General features: G+C 43.5%; 1 protein-coding gene across 3 annotated transcripts in view; it reads right to left on the bottom strand.

Annotated features, from left to right (window-relative positions):
- The window catches only part of CLSPN (claspin), a 46,691-nt gene extending 39,576 nt beyond the window's left edge, over positions 1-7,115 (bottom strand). For 2 of the 3 annotated variants that reach the window (XM_058196303.1, XM_058196304.1), the window contains exons 1-5: positions 6,982-7,115; positions 4,781-4,910; positions 2,340-2,725; positions 1,302-1,472; positions 485-565 (exon numbers count right to left, since the gene is read on the bottom strand). In XM_058196303.1, the coding sequence (XP_058052286.1) occupies positions 485-565; positions 1,302-1,472; positions 2,340-2,725; positions 4,781-4,910; positions 6,982-6,999 (786 nt within the window). In that variant the 5' untranslated portion in view covers positions 7,000-7,115. Of the gene's footprint in view, positions 1-484; positions 566-1,301; positions 1,473-2,339; positions 2,726-4,780; positions 4,911-6,578; positions 6,763-6,981 lie in introns of those variants that run through there. The other variant, XM_058196305.1, reaches the window with a different exon arrangement.
- Between the last annotated feature and the right edge of the window lie 10,177 nt (positions 7,116-17,292).

Genomic DNA, 17,292 nt, shown 5'->3' with positions numbered 1-17,292 from the left:
AGCCGAGTTTTTCAGCACGTTTTTTGTGCTGAAAAACGTCCCCTCGGCTTATACTCGGGTCTATACGGCTTATACTCGAGTTTTATTTTTTTTAAGCCCTCGGCTTATACTGAGTATATCGGCTTATACTGAGTTTTTTTTCTTTTTCACATTTTACCGGTAGGCGCGGGAAGCCCTGCGGTGCAGTGAGAGGCGGGCGGGGAGCCGCCAGCCTTCTCAGCTGAGGGAGGGAGGGTTTCCCCAACCGGTAGGTGCCTCATTTCCCACCCTCGGCTTATACTCGAGTCCCCAGTTTACCCCAGTTTTTGGGGTAAAATTGGGGACCTCGGCTTATACTCGGATCGGCTTATATTCGAGTATATACGGTAATTAAAAATCAGAAGGACAGAAGATGGATATGCTACCATATGAATCATAAGTTAAACAAAAACTGGGAAGAAAATAAAGCCAAGTTTAAGTCAATATGGGGGGAAAACGTACTTACCCTTTTCCTAGGTTCTTTTAAAAGCGGCCCCTCATTTTCATCCGTCACATGTTTGTTGTAATCCTCACTCTCTAAAAATAGCTGTTTGGAAGCAAAAAGAGAATGTTAATTTTCATCTCATACTTTAGGGACTTGATGGGATTCTATGGGAGATGAAGGAGAAAGAAATAAAAATTACTCCAAGATAGTCAAATTCCCTCTTGGTTAGGAATTCTGGGATTTTTTTTCCCTAAACGGGTCCTACAGCCTGAAAATAAATAAATAAATAAATAAATAATAAACTCAGTTGACTGAGTTTCATGTTTAATGAATAAAGTAAATAATCAATAATAATAATAAAGTCCTTGAGAAAAAGAACTGGAAAAAATCATGAAATATCGCGACCTGGCCATCGAAACTACACGGCTATGGATGAAACATGTAACAGTGATACCCACTGTCATCGGGGCACTTGGTATCATGTCCAAGAATTTTACAAGATACATCAACAAACTGTAGCTTCCTGCAATAACACCAGTGGAACTGCAAAAAACTGCACTACTTGGAACATCGTACATCTTAAGAAGGTACTTGGTTGATACCTAGGACGCTGGCGGCAACCCTTATCAACCATTAGCACTAGTCAATAGTATTTGTGATGCCTTTTTGAATGTTCAGTTGACTGAGTTTCATGTTTAATGAATAAAGTAAATAACAACAATAACAATAATAATAATCAGGTCCTTGAGAAGGACTCCAGTGGATAAAAATACCAAGTCCACTCTAGACATCTGACTCTGTGATGAACAATAATAATAATAACCTTGATGCAACCCACCTTCCGTTTTTTTGTTTTCATTTTCTCTGGAGTATTTATTGACATTTCCAAATTTTCAACTTGAAAAGGAGAGCCATCCTCTTCCTCCTCCTCCTCTTCAAGGCCATTGTCAAAGAGCTCTTTATCTGTCAGCAAACACCCACTGTCATTAAAAGGACAGTCTTCGCCATTCTAAGAACAATGGAAATAAAATAAAATTCCAGTGAAGAGATTCAATTCCATAAATGAGGTTTTTTGAACCTGACCCCTGCCCTATAAGTCTCTGAAGTGCAACTCCTGTAATTCCTAGTAATTCACATCTTTCAGATCTATTGAATTAAAGTCCTCAAACAGTTATGAAAGCAGAACCCACTACTAGAAACTAGGTTGGGGAGGCCAGCATGAGAGAAAATACCACAAACCTTTATAAAAGGTTACACTGGAACAATGAATCACTCCCCTCCTCCCCATCAGATGCCAAATAAATTAGACAACCTGCCCATTCATACTAGAACATCCCTTATCCATTCAAGTCTGCCTCTTTTCAATCATTTATCATGCACAGTGGATTTACAAGCAGTGGGTTTTTGTGAGAGCGGGCTTTCAAACAATTGCATACAGAGAACTTTTTCACGTCTGGGAAAAGGGTGTTAAAGTGACTCATGTTTTTCATGTTTCTATGTGTAATGTTGGCAGTTGTTACTTTTCTAAACAGAAAGAAACATCTGCATAAACAATTAAACCTTGCAAAGAATAAAATATGGGTATTTTAGAACACGGGCAAAGCGTTTCTGTATAATAAGAGAGACAAATTGTTAAACGGATGCTTATTGTTTGCGTCAATTCGTCTAGTGCAGGTGTCTCCAACCTTGGCAACTTTAAGCCTGGCGGACTTCAACTCCCAGAATTCAGCTTTGCTGGCTGGGGAATTCTGGGAGTCGAAGTCCACCAGGCTTAAAGTTGCCAAGGTTGGAGACCCCTGCTCTAGTGTGCTCTGGATCATGGTGCATGCTGCAAAACGATGCTAGTCCTCAGCCATCGTCTTACTTCCCAACGTACCTTTTGTTCCTGTGCCTTTTCCTTCTTTCTTGCTTGCCTTGTGGTCTTCCTCTTCTTCTCTTCCTTTCTCTTCCTTTTCCTTGAGCTCTTTTCTTTCATTTCTTTCCTGTTCAAGCTCTTGTCTTCCCTCTCAGGGTTCCCCAGCTGAAGTTGTGGCAACAGGTTCTCAGTGTCGCTGTCATCGCTGTTTTGCCCAGCCTTGTAGGAGGGGATGTCGTCTTTCTTTCCCTGTACAGCCAGCCAATTATACTTTTCCTTGGTGCTTTCCACATTGCTACCTGCAACCTTCAGTTTCTCAGGGGTGCCGTCTTCTCCTTCACTATTGCTGTCAGCAAGCACCCTCCTGCATTTGATTCTCTTACGTGTGCAAATCTCTTCATCTGAATCTGCCCCAAATATATATGACATCATGTTCGCTTATGTGCAAAGCCATAGTTTGTTTAAATCTAGTTTGCCATTTCACACAATCCACTAAACCAGGGGTCTGCAAACTTGGCTCTTTTAAGACTTGTGGACTTCAATTCCCAGAATTCCTCAGCCAGTAAAGCTGGCTGAGGAACTCTGGGAGTTGAAGTCCACAAGTCTTAAAAGAGCCAAGTTTGCAGACCCCTGCACTAAACCATAATAAAGTTTGCTTGCTTGCTTGCTTGCTTATTTATTTATTTATTTCATATTTCCTACTTTTCAAATTCTGAGAGGGGCTCTGGGCAGTATATAATTTAATGAAAATAATAAAACATTAATTGAACAATTTAAGTAAAAATGTAAAAGATGTAAAACATTATAAAATTGGGGGGGGGGGGGAAAGCAAATGCCAACATGGGGAGACTAGGAGTTGTTAATACAAACGGGGGAGTGGGGATGTCATGGGGGCAACTAGCCCCATAGTTGTGTGGGGCCCCTATGTCCTCCGTGCAAGGCTACACAGCCAAATTTTGACCCCTTTGTGGAAGGCCAAGAGATCGGGGGCTTTCCTCACCTCTCAGGGCAAGATGTTCCACAAAGCAGAGGCAGCAGCAGAAAAGGCCCTCTTACCTAGATCCTGCCAGTTGAAATTCTTTGACTGAGGGGTCTGTAGTATACCTTCTGCATAGACTGACTAATGATATTTTATCCAGAGGTTACAGAAGAATTAACGACTCCCATATAAAAAGAACCTTTCAAACTTTGTAAGTGTTGTGCTCCGCCAGCAGCCTGCAGAGTTGGCAACCGAGTCGGACAGCAGTGGGGCTGAGGAAGAACATGGGCCGGTCCTGGAGGCTAGGGAAGGCCCGGATGAGGGCTCTGCATTGGAGGCAGAGGTGGGGCCAGGGCCATCAGGGAGTGATGTGCCTCCAGAGGCCGATAGTAGTGAGGCAGAGGAACATGAGGAGTCTGTTCCTAATACAGACATGAGAAGAGCTGCCAGAAGGCAAAAGCAGCTCCAACAGGGAGGACAACTAGGGAGTAGGGCCAAGAGATGATTGGCCCCTCCCATAAGGCTTAAGACAGACCAGCAACGGCGTTTGGGCTCTTTGCCGGAAAACAACGTTGATAGCCTTGTCTTGCTGCATTTATTTCTTGTCAGCATCTTCTGCTTTTGAACTTTCCAAGAAAAGCCTGTGGCAGTTTGCCTAATTAGACCAAGGTTGGTGGTAAGACTGAAGAATTGTGTTAGGAAGGATTTACTTTGATTTAGTTTGGACTATGCTGAGAATGAGTTAATTCTCAGCTGTTCTAATAAAGTCTGTTTGTTTTTGAACTGATTGCTTCTACTACTACCTACTTGGGCCTGGGTCACAACGGTAAGGTGGCAAAAATTATTGGTGGACTGCACTAAGAAAAGAAATATATTCTCACACACAGACCCAACATTGCTTGCTTATTTATGGGCTGGGAAGTGGCTCAATAGGCTAATGCAGCCTGTTATTAACACACAGCTGCCTGCAATTACAATTACTGCAGGCTCGAGTCCCACCAGGCCCAAGGTTGACTCAGCCTTCCATCCTTTATAAGGTAGGTAAAATGAGGACCCAGATTGTTGTGGGGGCAATACAAGTTGACTCTGTATATAATATACAAATGGATGAGACTATTGCCTTACACAATGTAAGCCGCCCTGAGTCTTCGGAGAAGGGCGGGATATAAATTCAAATTAAAAAAAAAAACAAAACATTACATGACATTAATTCAACAAACTAAATTGAAACAGCTGGCGGGGGGAGAAATGGGCCGTGTGAGTGGTGGATCAGCACACATGTGCGCAGCTCAACTTGCGCAAGCAGTGGCCCAGCACGCACAGCTCAACTGTAAGTGGCACTGCACATCCGCACTGGCCCCACTGCTCACGCAAGTCGAGCTCACGCAGCCCAGTTGCAATTATGCCACGGCATATTTAGTAGTGGGTCACAGAATGGTTGGGGACCCCCATTGTAGTGAAATTGTCCCCAAAGGATACATACCACCTTCATCAACAGATGCAACTCCCTTGCTTATCTGGGACCGGAAACTCATTTCACAGCTACCTTGTCCACTGTCTGAATCACTGTCGGAGGTATCTTGAGTTTTCACATCCTGGGCATCCAAATGGAACTACAGTTCAGGAACATTGTAAGTATGGAAAGATAAGCACATGTAATATCCAGTATTTAAAAAAAGAAGGCAAATATGCCATTATTCATTTCTTGTCAGATTCAAGAAAGTTGATTTAGTACATAGATTGCACTATGCTTAACCATGTGGTTTTTTTTGACAAGCCTAGTTAACTGGATTCACATACTACAGTATACCATGAAACATGGTTTACATATCACAATACTGGGGGCACACACTATACTAAGAAAAGCAAAATGTAAGAACCCAGCTTATTGTTTGGGGACTGAAGCGACATCTAGTTTTTATATTCTCTGGACGTTGTTTAATGGAAGCTGTCAAAACCAGTATAAGGGTTGGATTTATTTAAAATTATACTCTTATCATATCCCTACATCTTGCCAAAATTTCAATTGTCACCACAAGACTATCAAAGAGCTTAGATGGATATAAAAGCCATTTCAAAAATCTCTATGGTGATCACCCTCTCCCAGTGAAGATCAAATAGAGGAAAGTACATTACAAATGTCACTTTGAAATCTTTTTCAGAAAAGTGGGACATAAACGAAGCCATCAAGATTTCAGAATTTACGGTCCCCACCTATCAGAGGGACCATGCTCACACTCCTATTGGTTAATACTTCATCCCTGGTTGATTTACTAAGCCTAAATTTGTTGTCTTTGCGGTTAGGTTACCTAACCCTGCCTTCCAATTGGCCATTGCTAATTCAATCCCTCTTGCTAAGCCAACATTTTCCAACTTTGTGCAGTATATATAACTCTGTAAATCTGGACCTTGAGGGGTTGCCAGAGAGAGGAGGGGGGTCAAGCTATTTTCCAAAGCACCCGAATGCCAGACTAGGAATAATGGATGGAAACTGATCAAGGAGAGATTCAACCTAGAAATAAGGAGAAATTTTCTGACAGTGAGAACAATCAACCAATGGAACAGCTGCCTTCAGAAGTTGGGGGAGCTTCAATCACTGGAAGCTTTCAAGAAGAGACTGGACTGCCATTAGTCAGAAATGGTGTAGGGCAGGGGTAGTCAACCTTTTTATACCTACCGGCCACTTTTGTATCTCTGTTAGTAGTAAAATTTTCTAACCGCCCGCCGGTTCGGAGGGAGATGCACGAGCTATTCTGGGACAAGGCTCTTTTGTTTGCGGTCGCACTATAGCACCATTTAGTTTCACTTACATAACGTGAACTAAATTTATGCGTGGGCGATACAAATAGTACATTTTCAGAAATTTAAATTGTCACAGGGAAATTTATGAAAACCTAATGAAAATGTTTTTAAACAATGCTATGATTTTTTTAAAAAAAAGTCAAATTAAAAAAAGGAAAGTGCTTTAGTATTGGACAAAACCCCTACCACCCACCATGAAAGCTGGAACGCCCACTAGTGGGCGGTAGGGACCAGGTTGACTACCACTGGTGTAGGGTCTCCTGCTTGAGCAGAGGGTTGGACTAGATCAGGGGTCTCCAACCTTGGCAACTTTTAAGACTTGTAGATTTCAACTCCCAGAATTCCTCAACCAGCTACCAGTCTTAAAGTTGCCAAGGTTGGAGACCCCTGGACTAGATGACCTACAAAGGTCCCTTCCAACTGTTAATCTAATTTAAACCTGTCCTTTTTTTCCAACACGTAACCACACACACACACACCTTCATCCCCGTTTTCTCCCACCCAGGAAACCAGGTTACTGGATCCGAACTCAAAAAAACCAGGACAAAGCCTAGATGGCATTGCTGAGTTGGGTCTCTGCTGCCACCTAGAGGTCATTTGGGGGGAGCTGACCCAACAACCGCTGTCCCCATCTGTTCGCAGCACGTGCAGCCCCGCCGCTTTGGAAACACCCCCAGGATAGCCAAACGGGGCGCCCTTTGCATGCCGGGATATCGAAGCGGAGCCGCAGTGCACGCCGGGAACCGTAGTCCCGGGTCTCTGAAACGTCTACGAGGGAAACCTTCCCCCCCCCACCACCACCCCGATAGCCGAAGCAGCTTCTCCTCCGCCGGTTAGCGGACAGCTCGTCCGAGCCTCGCGCCTGACACGGGCCAGACTCACCTCTCCAGCCGCCGTCATGATAGCCGCCTCCCGCCTCGGCTAAAATGAGCGACCGGGCCCCGGAAAGCGCCAAAAGCTGAGGGGGGGAAAAAAAGATTGCGTTTGAGTCTTCGCGCTCTTGCTCTGCGTTTGGCTCCGCCCCTCCGCCCCAGCCAATCACAGCTGGCCTCCAGCCTTATGGAGCCGTCCCTTTTCTTTCCCATTGGTCAACAGCTTTGGGCAACAGCTATTCTCCGGACCAATGGCCCAATCGTCTTTCCTGTACGGAACCGCCCTCGTGGAGGAGTTTCTTGGATTCGCAGGACTACAGAAATACTATCCAGATCGGGGTCTCCAACCTTTGCTGGCTGGGGGATTCTGGGAGTTGAAGTCCACCAGGCTTAAAGTTGCCGAGGTGGAGATCCCTGATCCAGATGTTTTCGTCCTTTTTTAACGTTTTTTTCCTTCCGTTGAGAAAAAAATATATGTTAAACTCGGCCTCTGTGCAATTGTATTAATATCCAAGTGGAAATGGACAAGGAATGCAGAATCCGTATTTTTTTTTCTGCTTCTTTGAAAGATTTTGGCAATTCTCCTATAGGGCAGTGTTTTTCAACCTTGGGAAGTATAGGATACAGATACAGATTAACAGAGTTGGAAGGGACCTTCTAGGTCGTCTAGTCCACCCCCACCCCCCAAGCAGGAGACCCTACATCATTTCTGACAGATGGCAGTCCAGTCTTCTTGCCTTGAAAGTATGGACCTCAACACCCAACATTACACAGCACGCCAAAGCTGGCTGGGGAGTTCTGGGAGCTGAAATCCACGTATCTTAAACTTCCTGAGGTTGAAAAACATTGCTATATAAGACATCCAAAACTGCTAAGAACTCTGAATTTGGCCTCGGTGTACATCTTCCTTCAGCAAGATCTCTCCACTAATAACAGAATAGATAAAATAAAAAATGGAACGTAATCACCTAGCTATATTGTAAAATGGATACCTGTGGGCAACACCCTTGCTAGCTTAATTTTTAAATCCAATGTTACTGATCCTTCATGTGTCTCAGACTAGATTATTAGATCCAGCTAGTCCCATGCCTTCCGTAAGCGTAAGTGTTTTTTCTACTTTTTTTTTTAATCTCTTACTGTACTCCCCACCAGCATAATTTTTTTCCCCTGGGTGCTCTGTTGGCATACAAATATTGCCCTTTCTTTTTCCTATTCCTTAGGATATTTTACTGCACCCTCCTGCTTAGGGTTAGAATTGAATAGAATAGATTTTTTTTTTTATTGGCCAAGTGTGATTGGACACACAAGGAATTTGTCTTGGTGCATATACTCTCAGTGTACATAAAAGTTAGTTAATGTATTAGCAGAAATACATGGAATTTCAATGGGGGATGAGAAATCCTCAGACATCAAATGCCCTCCCCATTATTCTATAGCAGTGTTTTTCAATCTTTGCAACTATAAGATGGTTCACTGGAGAATTCTACAGATTGAAATCTATATACCTATACAATATTTTCCATAAAGGAGAAAATGGGGGGAAATCAGCCCTGGTCTCCCTGCCCAAGCAGAAACTGAGGCCAGTTTTTAGAAATGCAGATTTGGTAATCCACTGAGAAAGACTGGCTCAGAGGGAAACTCTAGATAAGCAACAAGCCAAACACCTAGGATTTGCATTTCCCCTTTTGCCTAGAGCTACCTATGAGCCCTACTCAGTGGTGGATTGCTCCCGGTTCTGTCCGATTCTTGAGAAACGGTAGTTAAAGTGGCGGGAGGCTCTGCCCACCCACCCGGACGTCATAATTGACAATCTGTGCATGCGCAGAAGCTTCTGCGCATGTGGAGAAGCGCCCACACTCTCTCTTGCTTTGCTCGTGCGCGTGCTCCCATTGCAAACCGGTAGTAAAGGTAAGTAGAACTCACCCCTGCCCTACATGACCCCATAGGAATCCAGAAGGTAGAAAACCCACCCACTCTCATTTTGTTGAACAGCACACTGTCTGCGTGTTGGTTCTGTTCACCAATAAATGGACCTTTCTTAAGCAGCCTCCATTTTATTCCCAGCTTGGAACTGGAACTGGATTTTTCTTCCAACAATGACTGCAGTTGAGATCAGGATCTCTGTTGCTAAGCAAGGCAGTCAAGTGAATTCCACCCAATTTTACAACTTTTTTACTATGGTAGTTAAGCAGAGCACTGCAGTTGTTAAGTGAATCATGCGGTTTAGTTAAACAAATTGGGTTTCCCCGATCGATTTTGCTTGTCAGAAAGAAGGTTGTAAATGGCAATCACACATGACTGAGGGATGCTGCATCTGTCATAAATACGTGCAGATTGCCAAGTGCCCAAATTTTGATCCCCATGGGGATGCTGCAATGATCATCAGAAAACCACAGGTGACTTTTTTCAGTGCTGTTGTAACTTCAAGCAGTCACCAAATGAATGACTGTAAATTCTTCTTTTTCTTCTTCTGTGTCTAGATCAAACTTTAAACTGCCAGAATGAAGCCACCTTGTCTTCTTTCAACTAGTATAAGGGAGGTCAAATCCTTCAGCCATTTCCTCCTTTGATGTTATTCCTCACCCGATGGTCTCCTTCCTCAATCTTTAAATTTGACTTTGTTCTTGTGTACCCTCAAGAATATTTGCTCTTGCCTTAAAGCTATTCCTAGATCTGAGTGGATGGGCTTGAGGCGTATGTCCATATATGATTTTAAGCAGTGGTGAAATCCAATTTTTTTTACTACTGGTTATATGGACATGGCTTGGTGGGCATGGCAGGGGAAGGATACTGCAAAATCTCCATTCCCACCCCACTCTGGGGCCAGCCAGAGGTGGTATTTGCCGAACTACTCAAAATTTCTGCTACCGGTTCTCCAGAACCTGTCAGAACCTGTGGATTTCACCCGATTTTAAGTTGAAACTACCTCTATTCAATCTGAGTGTCCAGCCTAATTATTATCTCAATATGTAGAATGAAACATGGAACAAAAACAGGAAGCAAAACCTGTCCTTTCCTGCCTTACTTTGAGTTTCTTTGTTGCTCACTTCCAGTCTTAGGCTAGGAAAACATTGCTTAAGGCATTGGAGCAATAAGCCGAGATAGTGGGGTTTGCATCCTTCCACCATGTTCTTCATAGCATGGATACACATCCTAAGATTAAGATTGCATGGAGCTACTCCCCTGATCCATTGCCACCAAATTAAAATTTTGAACTTGACAGAAAGAAAAAAAATAAAAACATTCAGGACAATCCTATCAGTTTTATTTACTTTAAATTAAACCTTATTTTAGTCTTGACTCTAGTCAGTGGCTCTACTTATGATTTAACATGTTATAATAATAATAATATCAGAGTTGGAAGGGACCTTGGAGGTCTTCTAGTCCAACCCCCTGCCCAGGCAGGAAACCCTACACTATTTCAGACAAATGGCTATCCAACATTTTCTTAAAAATTTCCAGTGTTGGAGCATTTACAACTTCTGCAGGCAAGTTGTTCCACTGATTAATTGTTCTGTCAGGAAATTTCTCCTTAGTTCTAGGTTGCTTCTCTCCTTGATTAGTTTCCACCCATTGCTTCTTGTTCTACCCTCAGGTGCTTTGGAGAATAGTTTGACTCCCTGTTGTGTAGACTGAGTCAATTACTGTTTATTCAATAAATCATGATGAAACAAACTATGGCTGAGCACAATATGCTAACAAAGTCATAAAGAATAATCCATCCAACCTCTGATTTATTTCCAGACAGGACAGGCATGCTAAGTTTTCCACTAAGTCTGAATATAGATCAAAGCAACTAGGATATGATTTTTTTCTAAATACAACTTTAGAACATACACTGACAAGTGGATTTCTCTCAGGAGAAATGTGGAAGTTGCCAAGAAATTTTGTAGTTAAATAAACAAGGGAATGTACAAAGGAAAGCATTCTATAGGTCCTGCTTGAAAAAAAAGTTTATTTATTAGAATATAAATGTCATATTTGGTTTGTCAGCAAAGACAAATTAGATGTAATGTTATTAAGTTTTTCTACGAGCGCCAAAAGCTTGTCTTTGCTTGCTTGAGAGCTGGCAGCACTGTTCTTCAGAAAAAAGAATGATATATGCTTAAAAACAAATATTTGATTAGCCTTCTTTGTCTGAGCACTCTTCAGATATTTTGGAACTACAACTCCCAGAATTTATAATCAGCTAAGTCAAGTTCAACTGCATTAGAGGAAAATCTGCATTAGAGGAAATACAAAGAAAGGATAGATAATATCTGCCTGGTTATGTCAAACTATTATTCTGCATTCTAAGGTCTTACAGTATAATTACAGAAAATACATATACTGTACACATATATTTTCTTCGTGAATTTTCTACAAAGATGGTTTTTTCTGTGTACTCTCTGATAACTGTCTAATCCACAGTGACAGGAATGTGGTACAAAAACCAAATTGAAGGTTTTAATTCCCTCCTGGGCAGAAAACTCTATTATCTTACGAACAACAGAACACCAATACGTTGTCTTTTTAAATTATATTTTGTGGCACAAATTATAATAGGCTACTTCATATCTGCATTAGTCTCCATGTCATGCTGAGCCAAAAATAAGCAATTCACATTCGTTATGTCTCATTCAAGAGTTCAAGGCATTGTATATAGCATTTCATCCCCAAAACAACTGTGAGAAAGGCTGAGTTGAGAAAGTGTGACTGCCCTAGTTTCCTTTCATAGTTGAAGGTGGACTGGAGCCTGTGTCTTATTGCTCTTAATTCAGCACTAATTCAGCACTATACCACACATTTGACTTAGCATTAAGGCCACACTTGGAATACTGCATCCAATTTTGGTCGCCACGATGTAAAAAAGAAATTTCTTGACAGTTAGACAATTAATCAGTGAAACAACTTGCCTCTAGAAGTTATAAATGCTCCAACACTAAGTTTTTAAGAAAAGATTAGATAACCATTTGTTTGAAGTAGTGTAGGGCTTCCTGCCTAGGCAGGGGGTTGGACTAGAAGACCTCCAAGGTCCCTTCCATCTTTGTTAAATTATTACAGGTAGTTGACTTATGACCATAGGTAAAGGGTCTTTAGGGTGCTCATCTCCATTTTAAAGCCGAAGAGCCAGCGCTGTCCGAAGACGTCTCCGTGGTCATATGGCCGGCATGACTAAACACCAAAGGCGCACGGAACGCTGTTCCCTTCCCACCAAAGCTGGTCCCTATTTTTCTACTTGCATTTTTTACATGCTTTCGAACTGCTAGGTTGGCAGAAGCTGGGACAAGTAACGGGAGCTCACCCCGTTACATGGCACTAGGGATTCAAACCGCTGAACTGCTGATCTTTTGATTGACAAAGTCAGCGTCTTAGCTACTGAGCCAATGCGTCCCTCTTATGATCATAATTGAGCCCAAAATTTCGGTTGCTAAGTGAGATAGTTGTTAAATGAATTTTCAGTAACATGGTTGTTAAGTGAATCTGGCTTCCCCATTGACTTTGCTTGTCAGAAAGTCACAAAAGGGGATCACATGATCTTGGGGCACTGCAACTTGTCTGAAAAATGAGTCAGTTGCCAAGCCAAGCACCTGAGTTTTAATCATGTCTCCAGCGGGATGTTGCAATGGTTGTAAGTGTGAAAAATGTTCATAAGGCACTTTTTGCAGAGCTGTTGTAACTTTGAATGGTCACTAAACGAACTGTTGTAAATCAAAGACTACCTGTACCATTCATTTAGTGATCATTCGAAGTTACAACAGGACTGGAAAAACTAACCCATCCTTGTACTGCCATGCTAGCATCCCCACAGTCATGTGATCATTATTTTATTAAAATATTTGCAGATCCCTCGCATCCTGGACATAAACTGTTTCAACTCTACCCTCAAAACGACGCTATAGAGCACTGCACACCAGAACAACTAGACACAAGAACAGTTTTTTCCCGAAGGCCATCACTCTGCTAAACAAATAATTCCCTCAACACTGTCAGACTATTTACTGAATCTGCACTACTATTAATCGTTTCATAGTTCCCATCACCAATCTCTTTCCACTTATGACTGTATGACTATAACTTGTTGCTGGCAATCCTTATGATTTATATTGATATACTGACCATCAATTGTGTTGTAAATGTTCTACCTTGATGAACGTATCTTTTCTTTTATGTACACTGAGAGCATATGCACCAAGACAAATTCCTTGTGTGTCCAATCACACTTGGCCAATAAAAATTCTATTCTATTCTATTCTATTTATATCCCGCCCTTCTCCGAAGACTCAGGGCGGCTTACAGCGTATAAGGCAATAGTCTCATTCTATTTGTATATTTTTACAAAGTCAACTTATTGCCCCCCAACAATCTGGGTCCTCATTTTACCTACCTTTTAAAGGATGGAAGGCTGAGTCAACCTCGGGCCGGGCTTGAACCTGCAGTAATTGCAGGCTGCTGTGTTCTAATAACAGGCTTCTAACAGCCTGAGCTATTACGGCCCTAATCATAATTCAGAGACTTGGCAACTAGCATGTAGCAGTAGCACTTAGACTTACATACTGCTTCACAGTGATTTCCAGCCCTCTCTAAGCGGTTCACAGAGTCAGCATATTTCCCCCAACAATCTTGGGTCCTCATTTTACCGACCTCGGAAGGATGGAAGGTGGAGACAACCTTGAGCCTGGTGAGATTCGAACTCCCAAATTGCAGGCAGCCGGCAGTCAGCAGAAGTAGCCTGCAGTACTGCCTTCTAACCACTGCGCCACCACGTCTCATGTATTTGCAATGGTTGCAGCATCCCAGGGTCACATGATTATCGTCTGCGATCTTCCCAGCCAGATTTTAATAAGCAAAGCCAACGGGGGAAGCCGCATTTACTTAATGACTATGTGGTTCACTTAACTGCAGTGATTCACTTAACTGTAGCAACGAATATTGTCAAATCAGGCATGATTCACTTAACCATCTCGCTTAGCAAAAGAAATTCAGATCCTAATTGTGATCAAAAGCAGTGAACTTCCTGTATATGATCGAGATTGTTACAATCATTAAGTTTCAATCTACCCTACTTGTTGTCAGGTTATCAAAGAAGATGGAAGTATTACATATAATCCAGAGCTATTTGGATTAAATGATGATAGTTCCATTCACTTTAATGGAATCCAGTGTCCAGAAAGCACAATCGTGATTGGGTAAAGATCCTGGCATGAGAAAAAAGAATACCCAAGTGCCAGGAAAAATATTTTGGGACTCCTCCCTGTTTTAATTTCAGTGATTGCTCTGCTTTTGTGTGTCAAAAACTTTGGCATGCAAAAGCACCTACAGGATTAGTAACCATTCATCAAAAACATTCCAAAAGCAGAAAGTTAAATATGTAATATTGCGCGAGAGTTTATATAATTATTGTTAGGATTGTTTTGTGTAGTTTGACATCAAAAGAAAAGTGATCTTACGTTGCATACCTTGCAAATACTAGGTGCTGTTGTTTATTAAATCTCAAGCTTTATTTGAAGGTCAAAGGGTGAATTTTCAAGAGAAGGAAAACTATAAAACATTTGGTGAGGGACCTCATTATTTATTTATTTATTTTTATTTATTTTTTTATTTTATTTGCATTTATATCCCGCCCTTCTCCAAAGACTCAGGGCGGCTTACACTATATCACTTACACTATATTAGTGCATGAATTGGACCCCTTCATGGAAATATAAAAACTGTGCAATACTCTAATCTAGAAAAGGCAAAAGCAGGCGAAAGCACTCCAGATCTGAATCCAGCTGGTCCTTCATTTACAACCATCCACCTAGTTCAGGGGTCTCCAACCGTGGTAATTTTAAGCCTGGAGGACTTCAACTCCCAGAATTCCCCAGCCAGCTGGCTGGCTGGGGAATTCTAGGAGTTGAAGTCCTCCAGGTTTAAAGTTGCCAAGGTTGGAGACCCCTGGTCTAGTGACTGTTCAAAGTTACAACTACACTGGAAAAAGTGACTTACAATCGGTCCTCGCACTTACAACCATTGCAGCATCCTTGAGATCACTCAAAATTTCAGTGCTTAGCAACCAGCATATATTTACAATAGTTTATGACCTTCCCAGCCAGCATCCAGCAAGCAAAGTCAGTGGGGGAAACAGGATTTACTTCATGACCACATGATTTACTTAACAACTGGCAAAGATTGGGCACTGTGGAAAGAAGCCTGGATGCTCTCACAGATCAGCAGCCCTGAAGGGTGAAACCTGGGCAAGAGGGAACCCAGTGAAGAGGAAGAGAAAAGGTCCAGACCCCTGGCAGGAGAGCCAGCTGCCCCCCATCCTGCTGGGCAAAGCAAAGCAAACTGGGATGATCCCAATCATCATTTCTCAACCTTTTAAGATGGGCAGACATCTATTCTCAGAATTTCTCATGGAATCGCTGGGAAAGTCTGCAAGATTAGGGGAGTTTTATTACATTTATTAGTTATTATCATTTATTATTATAGGAGTTGAAGTCCACCCATCCTGGATAAGGAGTTCTGGGAGCTGAAGTTCATCCAAGCTGGTTGGGAAACTCTGAGCATTTTTGTATTTTTAATATTTATTTATTAAACTAATATGATGCCTCACTTAAGAGGCAACTCTAAGCAGCTTTCAAGAAATTAATTCCCCAAATAAAACATCAAGATTTTGGGAAGTGATAGTACTACTCTATACTGCACTAGTATGGTCACACTTGGAATTCTGTGTCCACTTCTGGTCACCCTGCTACCAAAAAAGATGCCGAGGCGCTAGAAAAAGTGCAGAGAAGAGCATCAAAGATGACAAAGGGTCCAGAGGCTAAACCATACGATGAATGGCTAAGGGGACTGGGTATGTCTAGCCTAAGGAAGAGAAGGCTTGGTGTGTGTGTATGTGTGTGTGTGTGAGAGAGAGAGAGAGAGAGACAGCCATCTTCCAATACTTCAAGGACTGTCACAAGGAAGTGGACATTGATTTATTCTCCATGGCATCTGAGGGCAGGACAGAAGCAACAATGGGTGGAAGCTCCATCAGAGGGAAATTCAACCTGGAAATAAGTGAAAACTATTAATCAATGGACAAGTTTCCCTCCTTGCCTTGCGGGTGCTCCATCCCTGGGAGTTTCCAAGAAAAAGTTGGGCAACCATTTGTCCAGGATGATTTAAGGCAGAGGTCTACAAACTTGGCCGCTTTAAGACCTCCGGCGTAAGGACTCCTGCCTTGGCAGTGGCTTGGACTAGAATAGGAGTCTCCAACCTTGGCAACTTTAAGCCTGGCGGACTTCAACTCCCAGAATCCCCCAGCCAGCAAAGCTTCTGGGAGTTGAAGTCCGCCAGGCTTAAAGTTGCCAAGGTTGGAGACCCCTGGACTAGAAGGCCTCCAAGGTTCCTTCCAGCCCTATGATTCTAGGGAAAAACAAGATGAAACATTGCAACACACCAAAACAATAAATAGGCACACTACCACATAGTTAAAATTGACCAACGCAGGAGCAAGATGGAAGGAGACGTGGGAGCTAAAACCCACCCCTATTAGCTGGGGAATTCTGGGAGTTGAAGTCCACCCACCTGGACTAGGGAATTCTGGGAACTGAAATCCATCCGTCTTAAATTGGCCAAGGTTATGAAACACGGAGTGGCCTCAATCCATCCAAAAACCTTTCGATTAAGCCTGCCCTGCCGGGATGGGTAAAACCCACCGGTTTTTCTACTCGGGAGGGGCCATCGTTTTTCTATGTGGGGGGGGAGGGGAGTGAGGGAGAAGCAAAAAAATAATAATAATAAAAATAAGGCGGCGCCAGGGGTCCAGGGAGAAGCGCGCGGGCGCGGGCGCGGGCGCGGGCACCCACACCCGCGGCTGAGGCGAAGCGGCCGGCGCGCCCCCGAGGCGCCCCCTTCACCCCGCCCCGCCCCCCCGCTTCGCTCGCCTGCCTCTCCTTTTTCTCTTCACGAGGGCCGAAGAGGAGGAGAAAGGGGCGGGGCTGGCGCGCCCGCGCGCCCCCAGGGTGACAGCCTGTGAGCTGCCCCGGTTGGTCCTCGCGTTCTGGGTGGCTGGCGGGCGCGCGCGCGTCCTCGCGTGCGTCCTCGCGTGCGTTCGCGGGGCTGGTAGTGTGTGTGTGGGGGGGGGTGTTGCCCTGGGTGGGTGGGTTTAATTACGCGCAGGCGCGCGCGCAGGCGCAGCTGCAGGGGGCCGAGCTCGAGGCGGCTGTGGCGGGGTCCACCGCGCTGAGGCGACGCGCGTTCAGAGTTCGGCTCTGGCTCGGCCGCCTCTTGAAGCCCCGGAACGGCCTCGCGTCTCTCGCTCGCTCTCGGGGCGGAGGCGCGCGCGCATATGCAGGCGAGCGTGTGAGGC

Source organism: Ahaetulla prasina, chromosome 10 (genome assembly GCF_028640845.1).
Source record: "Ahaetulla prasina isolate Xishuangbanna chromosome 10, ASM2864084v1, whole genome shotgun sequence".
Taxonomy (NCBI): Eukaryota; Metazoa; Chordata; class Lepidosauria; order Squamata; family Colubridae; genus Ahaetulla; species Ahaetulla prasina.
This window is presented reverse-complemented; position numbering and strand designations above follow the sequence as displayed.